The sequence below is a fragment of the Octopus bimaculoides genome, chromosome 28, assembly GCF_046866305.1.
Source record: "Octopus bimaculoides isolate indiv1 chromosome 28, ASM4686630v1, whole genome shotgun sequence".
Taxonomy (NCBI): Eukaryota; Metazoa; Mollusca; class Cephalopoda; order Octopoda; family Octopodidae; genus Octopus; species Octopus bimaculoides.
Genome location: NC_142955.1, coordinates 7,620,371 through 7,636,218, shown reverse-complemented (window position 1 = coordinate 7,636,218; position 15,848 = coordinate 7,620,371). Strand labels below are relative to the sequence as shown.

The 15,848-nt window shown below is 38.1% G+C and overlaps 1 protein-coding gene across 3 annotated transcripts in view; it reads left to right on the top strand.

Annotated features, from left to right (window-relative positions):
- The window catches only part of LOC106873345 (uncharacterized), a 263,949-nt gene that overhangs the window by 207,202 nt on the left and 40,899 nt on the right, over positions 1-15,848 (top strand). For all 3 annotated transcript variants that reach the window (XM_052977316.2, XM_089343929.1, XM_014920673.3), the window contains exons 21-22: positions 91-262; positions 10,205-10,389. In XM_052977316.2, the coding sequence (XP_052833276.2) occupies positions 91-262; positions 10,205-10,389 (357 nt within the window). The remainder of the gene's footprint in view (positions 1-90; positions 263-10,204; positions 10,390-15,848) is intronic.

The following is a 15,848-nucleotide window of genomic DNA, read 5'->3' as shown; positions in this document are numbered from 1 at the left end:
AAACAACATTTGAAGTAAAGAATGAACAAAACTAAGAAGACGGAGCTCTAAATGAAATCCAAGTAAATGAAAATTTGTTTAAAATTCCAGATTTTAAGTCCAAAGAAGGAAATTAGTCTTACTGCGTCTGTTGACACTGAGGGGACATACCAAATTGTGGTGCGACGATTGAAGAAGGAACTCCTGCAAGAAAACTTTTTGATGGAAGGAACCTTTGACACAGCCACTTGTAGCTTCAATATGAAACTGATGCATGACCCAGGTAAGGTGTGTGTGCATGTGTGTGTATGAGTGCATACATATATGTATGTCCATATATGTGAGTGTGTGTGTATGAGCGTGTGTGTGTGTAGGAGTGTGTGTATATGCATATGTGTGTGTGTGCATAAGTGCATTGTTGTATGCATGTGTGCACATGGGTGTGTGTGTTTAGTTTTGTTATCTTCAACTATAATATTATTGTCTTTCACCGGGGTTGGTTTTGCTTTTCATCCTTTCGGGCATGATAAAATAAGGACCACTTGAATAAGGGGGGAGAACATGTTATTGACTTACCCCCTCCCACCAAAATCCTGGCCTTGTGCCAAAATTTGAAACCAGTATTACTATCACTATTGCTGCTGTGAATTCTGCTGTTGCTGCTACTGCTACTTCTATTACTGCTACTACTACTACTCCCACTACTACTATTACTGGCTTCTGTTCGTAACTGATTGGAAGTGTTATCACATGCATGTTTTGTCTTGGCATAAAAAATGGGCAACAGCAAATATTCTGCTCAACACCAGAGGTTTGTTTGTCAGTTGCTTGACCTTAACCAGTTGAGCATGTCCCTTAGGGGCTGACGATATGTGCATTTCTGATCATGAGCAGAAGTAGTTGGGGAGCATCATAGCTATGTGCTGAGAGGAACTCTTTGGGGTTTGAATAATTCATCTCTGAAAGCAAAGGTTTTTTTGGTCATCATCCTTAAACAAACCTTATTCAGGGACCTTTTCAGTGGGATGGGCTACTCAACCTGAAAAAATTTTAACCAGACCTCACCTGCAAGGTCATGTGCTGTTTATCTTGATATAAGATCACCATGTCACGCACACATAGTTGTGATGCATGTGCCTGGTGTACCCTTATCAGACAGGTAGACATAATTAGGTTTCATATATGTGTACCCCAGTATCACTTTGATGACATCCATTGCTTTCTTACTCAATAAGGAAAATAAACAATAATATAAATATGCTAATACCTACGTACATATGTACCTGTGGTATGTGTCACACTTGAAAGGAAAAGGTAAAAAGAGAGAAATAAAACTTAAGCAGAGGAAGTATACTTGAAGTGAGAAGCAAAGTGGCAAAGAGGGAGAGTAAGAGGGAGTGAGAGAGAAGAGATTGATATCACTGAGAGGTAAGAGAAATATAACATGTTAAACACAGGAGGATGATTAGAGGAAAAGAGACATAGAGGAGGGGGAGAGAGAAAGAGATTTAGTGAGATAGATTGAGTGACAGAAAGGAGTGGATAGAGAATAACAGTGAAAGAGAATGAAACCGTTCTCAAAGAGAGAATGCTGGAGAAAACTTCGTTTTGGATGATATATGATGATAAAGCTGTTTAAAATAGGGAAATCGCAAAAAGAAATGTTGCCTATCTATCTGCCTATCTATCTGCCTATCTATCTATCTATCTATTTATCTATCTATCTATCTATCTGTCTGTCTGTCTGTCTGTCTGTCTGTCTCTCTAACACACTCTCTCCCTCTGACTGTCTCTCTCTCTCAGCAAATAGCTGTGGATATTACTGTTACTTTTCTACAGTTGAAGGGAGAGGTAGAAAGAAAAGGAGAAATAAAAAGTGTTAAGCAGAGGAGGTATAGTTGAAGTGAGTGGCAAAGTGAGAGCGAAAGAGAGAGAGTGAGCAGTGACTGAAAGGAAGGTGGTATTCATTTTAATTTTTAAAATGTTTATTAGTATTTTCAGTGTAGAAAGATACATAACCACATCAAATATCAGATGTTACTTTTACTTTCCTGCAATATAATTAACTACCGTATTCTATATACTGGGTCTTCAGCCAATATTGGATATTTTACTTTTCTACACTGTAATTAGATGTTTCTTTTAAAGATGCTTGCATTTTTTTGTATTTCGTAGAATTTCCCAGGGTCCTGCTTATATGTATAAGCTAGTAAACACACCTGTCATTTGGTCATTTGGTTCAGTCAGCTGTGAGATCCTCCCAGGAATTGGTATTGATACCAAGTGCCTTTATATCCCTCCTGCACACGTCCCTGTACCTCAGCTTCAGGCGGCCAAAGTTTCTCTGCCCTGTGACAAGCTCTCTGTAAAGAACATGGAAGACCCTACATACAAAATAACTATGTACATACAACGAATTAGAGAAAAACCTGTGTAAACTACCGTTTTTCCTGGTTTGTCCATTTATGCAGGAGCTCTGAGCAAAATGTTATAGTGCATGACCATCTTTGCCACATAAGTAATGAGTGTGTAAAGTTTAGTGAAAATCGGTTGAGAATTGTGGAAATGTATGCATTAGTCATTATACACACACATAGAGCTAGGCATTTCTAAACATCTAGAAATGAATGAGAGGGAACAACTACCAAAGTTTCAGAATAATTGCACAATCAAAATATATGACCATGCCCTGAAGCAGCTCTTCTTTGAAACTGAGACAGATTTAACCACATTAAACCATCTTTTATACTCAGCAGCTATTTTATACTCAGCAGCTATTTTATACTCAGCAGCTATTTTATACTCAGCAGCTATTTTATACTCAGCAGCTATTTTATACTCAGCAGCTATTGCTGCCACAAAGAAAATAGGTGTCAAGTTAAAGAAAAAGGCTCACAAAAAAGCACACGAACACTGATGGTGGAAAGAGTGCATACATAAGGGGATCAAGAGTTTCCAACAGGAATTATTGATCGAAGACGAATTCTCCAAAATAAATAATGTAAAGATGAGAATGGCTAGAAAGATCAAACAAAAATATAACCTGATAAACGTGAATGAAGTACTGAGTGCAAAAGAGATAGTTAAGCAAAAAATGCAGGTTAAGGCCTAATGCTTACAGAGGTATGGAAAGAGAAACAGTTTTCACAGGCAAAGTAAGATATTTGAAACTGATGCTAAGAAATTCTACAGAGAATTCAGGAAACCTGGGTCTACCTCTACCACAGGTTCCCTTCACAATTAGAGACCGGCACTTCTTTATACAGCTGTTGTTGTCCATATCCGTGCAGTCGTCTCTCTTGCACACTACATCTGATACTTCTTATGCCTAACTTTTCTCTCAAGATGTTTACACTCTGTCAAACATGCACACTGACATTGCACATCCAGCAAAACATACTGGCTTCATTTCTTTCAAGCCTCCATATATCCTTGGCTGTCAAAGCCCATGTTTCACTGCTATATAGCATAGCTGTTTGCACACATGTATTATACAATCTGCCTTCCACTCTGAGAGAGAGAGGCCCTTTGTTGCCAGCAGAGGTAGGAGTTCTCTGAACTTTGCCCAGCCTAATCTTATTCTCACAGCTATGCTCTCAGAGCATCCCCCTCCACTACTAACTTGGTCACCTAGATAATGGGAGCTATCAACTACCTCTAGCTTGTCCCCCTGGCAGTTGATGGAGTCTATTTTCTGTACATTTTCAGCATTTATTGTACCTGTGCATCTTCCAGATACAAATGCTAATTTCCCCGTTAACCTTCCTCTGATATTGTTGCACCTTTTATGTGTCCAAAGCTTACACCAGGTGCATCTTATGGAGTTTCTACCTATGCCTTTCCTACAGATCAAGCAGGACCATCTGCCCGAAGAGATTTGTGATTTATCTGCATTCTTACTTACTAAGACTTTGGTTATTGCCAGGTTAACTCTTAGGCTCTTTGATTCTAGATCTTGCTTCCATATCTGGAACTTCTTCTTTAGTTCTGGTAGTGATTCAGCTATAAGAGCAAGGTCATCAGCATAGGGGCAGCTCATCTTAAATTCCTCTGTTATTGCCTGGAGGACTATGATGAACAAGAGGGGCTGAGCACCAATCCTTGGTGGACCCCTACTTGTACCCTGAATTCTTTGCTGTACTCATTGCCAATGCTCACCTTACTGGTAGCATCCCTGTACAGGGCTTGTATGTCTATCCCTAGTTTCTGCATTGACCACCAGATAAGGAATCAGGAGACCCTGTCAATAAAGGCCAAGTACAGAGGTTTATCTTGGTTAGGTATTTCTCCTGCAACTGTCTTAGCAGGAATTTAGCATCAGTGGTTCTTCTGCCTAGCACAAAACCAAACTGCATCTCATCTAGGCTTACTCTTTCCCTAATTAGTTCGGCTATGACTTTCTCTGTAACTTTCATCCCCTGATCCAACAATTTGATACTTCTGTAATTTTTTCTATCTAAGACATCACCTTTACCCTTGTAGCTATTGACTACGGTGCTGCTACACCAGTTATTGGGTATGATTCCTTCATGAACCACCTGATTTACAATATGGGTGACTAGACAATAACCCACACCGCCATATATTTTAAACATCTTAGCGGTGATTCTTGATGGGCTGAAGGCTTTCCTTGTCTTCATATCTTTTATTTGTTTATTTACCAAGGTACTGTCAATTCAGGTAGCTGGTCCCTCAATTGAGTCAACCTTTGGCAGATTCTCCTCCTCCCATTCATTCTCCACATTCAGCAGTCTTTTATAAGTGCATCTCCAAGCCTCTTTCTTTGCAAAATCATCAAATTCAAGTGCACCATCATCCATGCAGATACATTTCTTCCCTATGACATCATGATTTTCTCTCACACAGTCTTGCAATCCAAAACACTTCAGTTCTCTGCTCCTCACATCACTGAACATTGGCAAACTTCTTTTCTGCTTCTTCCTTGGCTAGATATACCTGTCTCCTAGCTTCCCTCTTGGTTATCTGATACAGTTCCCTGCTACCCCCACTCTTTCACTCATTTCAGGCCCATTTCTTTGCTCTAATGGCTCTGTTTACCACATCATTCTACCACCATGTTACTCTAGTTCTGGTTGGGACTTTGCACCACTCACAGATTTGGTCTGTGACTAAACATTTCGTCCATCATGCTAACAATTCGACCAGCTTGCTGCCTTAATAATAATAATAATAACAGTCTCAAATTTTAGTACTATTATCAATCCTTGAAGGATTAAAGTTAAAGTCAACCTCAGTGGAATTTGAACTCAGAGCATAAAGACAGACAAAATGCTGCTAAGCATTTTACCCGGTTTGCTTCCAACTCTGTTACTACAGTGTTGCATAATTAAACCACAAGACTCTCAGTAACCAAGATGGAAAATCAAATGAATTGATTTTGGCTTTCATGTGTCCTTTTTCTAACCAAATTCTCAATGAAGTACATAACCTATTATATTTCCTCAAATGCAATGGAATATTATGCAATCCCCTCATGTATATGTGTGCATATGTATGTATGTATGTGTTTATGTGAATACACTGTAATACAATATGATTTCAAACATAATGTGTTTTCATCATCATCATCATCATCATCGTTTAACGTCCGCTTTCCATGCTAGCATGGGTTGAACGATTTGACTGAGGACTGGTGGACCGGATGGCTACACCAGGCTCCAATCTGATTTGGCAGAGTTTCTACAGCTGGATGCCCTTCCTAACGCCAACCACTCCGAGAGTGTAGTGGGTGCTTTTACATGCCACCGGCACGAAGGCCAGACAGAAGATACTGGCAACGGCCATGCTCGAAATGGTGTATTTTACGTGCCACCTGCACAGGAGCCAGTCCAGTGGTACTGGCAACGAACTCGCTCGAATGTCTTTTCACGTGCCACTGGCACAAGTGCCAGGAGGGCGATAATCAATACTATATTATGTATTTTTAGGTTCATTATAATAATATGCAGTTCTACAGCATAGCCACAATCTAATAACAGAAACAAGTAAAAGATAAGGATTCGTTAAGTAAACTGGTGTTTGGAACTGTCACATAACTTAAAGGATCTTATATAAATCTCTGACGGAGCTGGGCTCTCTTTTAGCCAGGGTTGACCAGTCATCTGCATTCCTATGTGTCAAAGATGTGGGGTTTTTTTTGTGTGTGTAACACAAGCAGTGGCCCATGAATGCAAGTCTCCTCTCTCTACTCCACTAGGGAAGGGCCACCAGTTCAGACCAATTCCTCTTGGCACCAGTGCCATCACAAGTATTGCTATCATGACACTAAGAGCCTGAACAGATATCACAAGACGTCACATCAGCTATTGTAAAAATTTCACCAACAAACCACTCTTGGATTGGTACTTTTTTATCAACCCTTAATGAAGGACAAACTAGATTTTGGTGGGATTTCAACTCAGAGTGTAGAGAGTCATAAAAATATCACAAGGTATTTTTATTCAATGCTCTAGCAATTCTGTCAATTTGCTGCAAAAACTTAAGTCTCAGTAAGTAGGAAAGAGGACAGATAACAAATCCCTTCAGGTATATGGCCCTGCTCAATATGTAGAAAGGGTGTAGGCAGAAACTCCATAAGATGTATTTGGTGCAAGCTATGGACACATAAGAGGTGCAGTAATATTGGAAGAAAGTTAACAGGGAAAATAGTCTTCATGTGTGGCAAATGCACAGGTACAATAAACACTAGAAATGTACAGAAAAGAGACTCCATTAATTGCCAGCAGGGATATCTAGAAATAGTTGATTGCTTCCATTATGTAGGTGAGCAAGTCAGCAGTGAAGAAGCATGCTCCTGGAGCTTAGCTACTAGAGTAAGGATAGGCTGGGCAAAGTTCAGAGAGCTGCTACTTCTGTTGGTAACCAAGGGCTTCTCTCTCAGAGTGAAAGGCAAATTGTATGATGCCTGTGTGCAAACAGTCATGCTACACAGCAGTGAAATATGGGCTATGACTGCATTGGCTTGAAGGAAATGAAGCTAGTATGCTTCACTGGATGTGCATGAACAACAGAGTGTGAGTATCTTGAGAGAAAAGTTGGACATAAGCGGCATCAGATGTAGTGTGCAAAGGAGAAAATTGTACTGGTATGGCCATGTGATGCATATGGATGAAGACAGCTGTGTAAAGAAGTGCCAATCTCTAACTATGGAGGGAACTTGTGAAAGAGGTAGACCCAGGAAAAGATGGAACGAGGTGGTGAAACATGACCTTCAAATGTTGGGCCTCACAGAGGCAATGACAAGTGACCAAGACCTTTGGCAATGTGTTGTGCTTAAGAAGACTTGCCAAGCCAAGTGAAATCGTAGTCATGGCCGATGCCTGTGCCACATGACTGTCACCCATGCTGGTGGCACATAAAAGCACTAATGCCAGTGGCAAGTTAAAAGTACCCATTACATTCTTGAAGTGTTTGATGTTAGGAAGGGCATCCAGCCATAGAAACCATGCCAAACCAGACTGGAACCTAATGCAGCTCTCTGGCTTGTCAGTTCCAGTCAAACCGTTTAACCCATGCCAGCATGGAAAGTGGATGCTAAATGATGATGATGATGATGATGTTAGTTTTAAAATTTAACTATGAGTTCTTTAAAGTAAAAAGTTTATAGAACCAAGGATGATCTGAAGCTGTTTGGAATCAAAATAGTTAAATTTCATCAGTATTTGTTTATTTTGTGTAGCAATAGTTATTGCCAGAATAAAGAATGTGAAACTACTTGTGAAAAATGTAAACAAAATCAAGACAGATATGATGACACTTATATAAAAGTGCAATTGTTTACATTTTCTAAAAGATGTATTGCTATATTTTCAAGTCAGTGAGGAAGAAGTAAATTCTAATGTTGCTTTAACAAAAGTGGAACTAGTTGAATGACCTTTTTATTCTGGTTGCTGGAAACTCATAAATTGAACCTCAGGCTCTATCGCCATTACCAAAAACATATATATATATATACATAGCTGCAGGAGTGGCTATAGGCACAGGAGTGGTTGTGTGGTAAGTAGCTTGCTTTCCAACCACATGGTTCCAGGTTCAGTCCCATTGTGTGGCACCTTGGGCAAGTGTCTTCTACTGTAGCTTTGGGCCGACCAAAACCTTGTAAGTGGACGGAAACTGAAAGAAGTCCCATCGTGTGTGTGTGTGTGTGTGCGTGTGTGTCTGTGTTTGTCCCCACCACCTTCTCTTGACAACTGATGCTGGTGTGTGTACATCCTTGTAACCTAGCAGTTCGGCTAAAGAACTGATAGAATAAGTACTAGGCTTACAAAGAATAAGTCCTGGGGTCGATTTGTTCAACTAAAGGCAGTGCTCCAGCATGGCTGCAGTCAAATGACTGAAACAAACAAAAGAATAAAAGGATAGATAGACAGATAGACAGACAGATAGATATATATTTCATAGCCAGAAATATATATTTATCAACCTGGTATAGCTGTATTCCTAGCTTACTAGAAATTTCAGTTTTGATATTCTGCTGAATTTTTGATATACTGGAATTGGTAAATTACTTGTTAAAATCCATTCAAAATAGAAATAGATCAGTTAGAATAAACAGATCAGTGCAGAACTAGATTGTTTACAAAGGTCTTCCCACATATTGTACTGCTTCAAGTATTGTTTTGAGTAATTTTTCCAGTTTTTTTTACCATAAAGTTCACCATAGTTGAGCACTTCAGGGAAGAAGAGACAAAGGTGTGGGTTGTTTGCAACTGATAAAGTGCTACAAACTTCAGCAAATTCTAATGAGCAAGTTACAGGAATATGATGAAACACATCCAGAAATGAATTGGAATTAGTTGAAGATGAAAGACTTCAAGTGAAAAAATGATATCATTGTTCCAAGATGTCCCAAGAAAGAGAATGACTCAACAATGGCTTTATTGCAATAACAATGCAATATTCTAATACCAGTATAGCATCAGTGTCGAACAAATATTGGTATTAGATTCACAGATTACCAACTCCAAATAATTGCCTCAAATCTTAGATGTTTCTATTCAGTGGTTTTTAATCAGTCTTTTTTATTTGAGACATGTTCATTTCACAAGTTCTAAAAGTACAAGCTATCTCTCCATACTCAATGGCTGATAGCATTAATCTTTGTAATATCAACCTACCCAAGACTGCCCCTGGATCTATGGTAGAAATATTCCAGTTTAAAGGGATCTGAATTAAAATCTTCCCTGCTTAGAAATGAGAAAGTTATTCTGCATTATTTCTAAAATTAATTGAAATAAATTCAGTGTATTTCAACAGAAACATGTTAACAAAGGGAGTAATCATTATCATCATCATCATCATCATTGCTTTAGTGTTCACTTCTCCATACTTGCATGTGTGAAATGGAATTCATTGAGGCAGAATTTTTTACAGCCAGGTGCCCTGTTGCAAAACCTCATCTTGTTTCCCTGCAAGGTAATATTTCTTGTGGCCAGACATGTTTTTCACAGAAGATTGGAAATGAAAGACATCTGAATGACAGTGATACTTGTTTACAGCTATCATTCAATGTCAAGACAAGATGACATAAACATGCGCACACAGGCACAGGTATGGCTGTGTGGTAAGAAACTTGTTTCCCATCTACATGGTTCTGGATTCAGTCGCATTGCTTCGCACCCTGGGCAAGTGTCTTCTAAGTCTCAGGCTTGTGACGGGGTTTGGTAGATAGAAACTGAAAGAAGCCTGTTGTATGTATATATATATGTGTGTGTGTGTGTGTGTGTGTTTCTGTCTGTGTCCCCATACCACTGCATGACAACAGGTGTTGGTGTATTTATGTCCCCATGACTTAGCGGTTCAGCAAAGGGACTGGTAGAATAAGTACTAGGGTTAATTCATTGGACTAAAAAATTCTTAAAAAATTCTAAAAAAATTCAGTCTAATGGCTGAAACAAAAGATAAAAGACACACACACTCCCCCACACACACACACACACAAGACTTCAATCAACTCATGGTGTAATAAAAGACACTAGCCTGAGGTGCCGCCAAACGAATGTTAATGACTTAGTTCATAAATTTAATCCTAAACATTTCATTAATGTGCCAATTATCATCATCGTCATCCTCATCGTCGTTTAACGTCCACTTTCCATGCTAGCATGGGTTGGACGATTTGACTGAGGACTGGTGAAACCAGATGGCTACATCAGGCTCCAATCTGATTTGAACATTTTTTACACTATTATTTACAATATTTCAGATAATGTCACCAATATCTATAACATGATGATCAACTTTACCAAATCTGGTGTCCTTTTTATGGACAATATTAACACTGGACCATTCAGTTCCAGCAGCTCCAACAAGGCTCTGTTTGAACTGCGACCCGGAGATATCCTTTATGGGGAGATGATCTGGAAACCAAATTTCATCAGAGATATAAGTGTGTGTATATCTTTTATTCTTTATCTTTTATTTGTTTCAGTCACTTGATTGCAGCTGGGGCACCGCCTTGAAGAAATTTTGGTAGAATGAATTGACCCCAGTACTTATTTGTTTTTTTTAAGCCTGGTACTTTTTCTACTAGTCTGTTTTTGCCAAACCACTAAGTCACAGGGATGTAAACAAACCAACATTGGTTGCCAAGTGGTAGGGGAGACGAGCACTGACACAAACACACACACACACACACACACATACACACACACACACTCACGCACATATATATACAACAAGCTTCTTTTAGTTTCTGTCTACCAAATCCATTACAAGTCTATGGTTGGTTGGAGGCTATAGTAGAAGACACACCTGCCCAAGATGCCATGCAGTGGGATTGAACCCAGAACCATGTGGTTGGGAAACAAGCTTCTTACCACACGGCTACACTTGTGCCTTTTGTGTGTGTGTGTGTGGGGGGGGGGGCATTATATATTGTTTGAAGTGGCAGAATGCTTTATGGCATTTCTTCAGGTTCTTTAAATTCTGGTTTCAAATCCTGCCAAGGTCAGTTTTACCTTTCATTCCTCCAAGGTTCATAAGGCACCAGTTAAATATTAGAGTCAAAGTAATCAATTAACTTCCTCCTGACAAATTTGCTAGCCTTGTACCCAAATAAGACAGAATCATCATCATCATCATCATCATCACCATCATCATTATTACGATTATCATTATTATGATTATTATTATTATTATCAATCGGAAGTGGCAAGAAACAATTCTATGGTCAGAAGTCAGCTCTGACCATAGCGCACAACAATCACCGGTCTTTCATTAAATCTTTATTACAGGCACAAGGCCTAATTACAGAGGGGACATACAAAGACATGCGGGAACATAAAACTTATGAAGGATGATGTGAAATGAAAAAAATATAATGTTAATGATATGACCCACTCGCTCCCACTGCGATATGAAACCATAGATTTCTTTTCACTTAAACCTCTAGACAACCTCCAGCCTCGCTCTGAGGCAAAACCATAACTTCCCTTCTTGCTTCTGGCCTACAATTTACATCTTTTAACCAATTGTTCATACAGATTTTACTTCTTATTTTCTTCTATTTTTGTTTTTCCCTTTTTTGGAAACCTGTTCTTTCAACCTTTACTTGTATTTCCTTAAAAGTTCAACCAAACATTTTCTCCAGTTACAGTCTTTACAGAATTATTTCGACCTACCTCTTATGTCTCTCACAATGTCTTTCACTTTTACAATCTTTAACGTTAGAGTGTCCTATCTCACTATAATTTTCTTTGTTTGTGTTTTTCATGTTGTCTTTTTTGTTTCTTTTTTCCTGTTGTTTTGTGTGTTCTTGTATTTCTGTCTCTAAGTCTGTGTGTTCTTGTATATGTGTGTCTGTGTGCTCTTGTATGTATGTATCTGTGTGTGTGTCATTTGACTACAACTCCACATGCTTCGTCTGTTTGACTATGTTTTTAGAAATCCGTAATTCTGGGTTTTCTTGTTTCAGGTCTAAATCTCTTTTTAATTCCTTTGCTGGTTCTTCCTCTGGTAAATTTCCTCTGTTTCTCATCGTGGGTTGGTTTTCTTCCTCCATTCCTTTACTCTTCTTCAAGTCCACTGTCGTTGGTGACTTGCTTCTCTCATGTTTCATGGGTTTTGCCTCCACAACATTCCCATCATATTCTATTTTTTGTTTCTGCTTATTTTCCTCCATTATATCTTCCCGAGAACTCTCTTCCACCATTTCTACTGCTCCTCAAGGGCATTTTCTTCTCAGGTGCCCTCTTTCACCACATCCGTAACATTTTGGAGGTCTCCCTCCAACATTATTCCCAGTTTGTTGCTGTTTGGTAATTCCAAAGTTTCCGCCATTTCATTGTAATATTTTGGGCTTACTGCGCAGATTATTTCAATGCCATAACCCAAAAAATTCAATTGTTGTGTTCTGCTTACTATGTTAATGCTCAGGTTTTCTCCATTCTTCCTCAGCTCAGAATTAAAAGTTGTGGCTATTACCCATTCTGGGTCTATTGACGGTGGGATTCTTCCCACCCTGACCCTGATGATTATTTTGCCCGAACAGTTCGGCATCAACGTCCATTTCCATCTCGTTATCATCGGGTTGCTATACTTTTTCACCTCCTCTTCTGAAAGATATGTTACTATTATAGATCCATAACTTCTTCCTCTTGTATAAAACACTATCTTTTCATCCATCAACATTTCCTCTATCACTTTCTGTGGCGTGTGTTCTATTCTCTTATTTCCATGCGAAAATGTTCTGAATATTACTGTCTTGCTTTCCATTTTTCTTCTTTCCTCCTCAGACAGGATCATTTTTATGTTTGACCCTTCTTTTTTTACATTCTCACAATATTTCATTATCTTCTCATCATTCCACTCCATCATCTCCAGCTTCAGCATGTGTGGGTCTATGGTGTCTCGACCTCCAGTAGCTTCTGCGTAACTCTCCCTTTTTTCAATTGTTTCACAACCACCCAACAATGGTGGCTTCACAAAAAAATTCGGCTAGATTCCTTCCAAAAAACAACAAAAGTCACCAGTCTTCAATGCGAAGGGGTCCCAATGCAAATATATATATCCTTTTTCCAGTGATGAAAATCACTGATCTCGAAAAAGTGTAAACAAGCAATAATAAAACTCTGAACGAGGAATAAACAGTAGCAGCATGACAACGTGAAGTATATTTGCCACTTAAATGTGGCTAACCCCTAAAGGTGGGTGCTACTATAGCTTGTAGCCCCAGGAGGACACCTCCTCCAGCTTGCTATTGACAAACTTTCTGTTCCCTATCAGTGTTTGCAAAGAGAAGCCATCCTTCCCATCTTCAACTTGACATGATGCATACAGACCCGGGTTTCTAGGTATTTACCCGTCATCAGTGCACGACAATCACTGGTCTTCAATACTTAAATTATTATACATTTTCTATAAATATTTGCTATTGAAGTTAATAAGGTATGAATATTTCATTATGGTTTTTAGTGATTAGGCTCTATGATTCTCTACCCTAACTGATCATTTTAATATTATTATTATTTTATACTAGCTTTAAATAAATCTAATCTTTGTACCCCTATTAATTCATACTCAGCTTATATAAGGTAATACCAGTATCTCGACAACTTTAAATAGTTCAATTTAATTAAATCAGTAGATAGTTAACATGTTCTTTAACCTCAGTTGCTCCCTTATTAAATACCAGTTAAATCCAATTGATCAATCTCCATAGAAACCATATCATAAGTTAATATTTAGATAAGTAATAAGTAAATAAATATTAAACTAATTCTTTGCAATTTTCTTTTCCTCCCTCTATTGTGGTAAAAAAAATTGGTATATACTCAAAATATTCAAAGAAGTTTTATCTTTTTGTTAAAATTTCATTCTTAATAATCTTGATTACCCTAAATTTTAACTTTATACCAAAAGACAATATTGTTTGAAATGATCTTTAGAAATTACTTGATTTATCTCTTTCTTAAATGGCTCTACCCTCCAGATCTTAGTATTTACGTGAATATCCTTACAAGAATGACTGAAATAAATGGTGATTGTGGAACACCCCACGCATGCATGCACGCACGTACACACACACACACACACACACAGTATCACACATCAGATGAAATGGACGTGTGTGTGTGTGTGACAGAGAGAGTGAGAGAGGTTTGTTGTCATGTATACGTAAATGCATAAATATGCATACATCTTTGTGTGTGAGTGTGTGTGTGTGTGTGTATGAGAGAGAGAGAGAGTAAATACTACATACACACCAATCTCTCACTCTGTCTCTCACACACACACACACTCACACACATACATCTAAAAATGATGGATGCATATGACAACACAACCCTTGACTCACTCATACTGTGTCTCTTACAAACACACACATACATAAATGTGTACAAACATATTTACAAAGACACACGTGTGTATGCGCACGCGCGTGTGTGTGTTGTGTGTGTGAGAGAGAGAGAGGGGTTGAGAGAGTGAAGCTTTTTGCCGTTGCTACGTCAATACCGGAAGTTGACATTGCATCACAAGTATGTAAGCATTTACGTCAATACCGAAAGTTGACATTGAGGAACCTTTTTAAAGAAGTGAATCATAAATATAAAGCAATATTATTTATCTCTAATATATATCAAATGAAGAGCCTAACATTTATCCAAGGTCAAATTATTCATGCATCACAAGTATGGAAGTAAATGGTGAAGCCGTTTTCACGTGATAAGCGATTACACACACATCTCTATTTTATATATTAGATAATTAGAATGTTCTTTTACCTCAATACTCCTTTATTAATACCAGTATATACCAATTAATCAATATTCACAGATACCATCTGATGAGTTAGTATTTAAGTGTACAATATGTATAAACATTATACTATTTCTGGATAATTTTTTTTGCTCCCTCTATTGTGGTAAAAGTTTGGTATATACTCAAAATTATTCAAAAATTTCTATCCTTTTGTTATAATATTCTTCTTAATAATCCTCTGAATAACCTTAAACTTTAACTGTATACAATATAGCAACATTGTTTAAAATATTTAACTATAGTACTACATGATAAGACTTCTGTTTCATTATCAATGGTCTGCTAGTGGGCGACACCCTTAATTGTCAGCTAACATCTTGTTTTAAGTTTTCCTTTACCAAACCTCATGATATTGCTTCTAATAAATCTTGATTTTTATGACTATACCAGCTATGATTTCTGTCTGCTCCATCAGCCCTACACCTAACAGATACTGCCTTTTGTTCTCTCAGCCTTAGATATACAAGGATTTGATAAACTAGTCTGTAAATTAAACTGACCCCATAAAAACAAAAAAGAATCAATGACAGGCAGAGTCTGTAACAATGTATATCTTCTTGATAACTTAGTAACTTCAATGTTGGAGTGAAGACAGCTTGTTCTTTGTCTATTTCCTTAACTTCTTGGAGATTTAGGTATAATTATACTCATGTGTCCATCTGTTCTAATTTAATTAAATTCTGTGTCTTTGTGCAGGTGAGGATTGCTCTGCATTTTAAATTGTTGTAATGGTTGCATTGTTCAATTAAATGGAGTTGCTTGAAACGATCGTACAGCATTACCTCTGAATATCCTTGTTGCTTATTTTGATATATATATATATATATATATATATATATATATATATATATCATCATCATCATCATCATCGTTTAACGTCCGCTTTCCATGCTAGCATGGGTTGGACGATTTGACTGAGGACTGGTGCAACCGGATGGCTACACCAGGCTCTAATATAATTTGGCAGAGTTTCTACAGCTGGATGCCCTTCCTAACGCCAACCACTCAGAGAGTGTAGTGGGTGCTTTTACGTGTCACCCGCACGAAAACGGCCACACTCGAAATGGTGTCTTTTATGTGCCACCCGC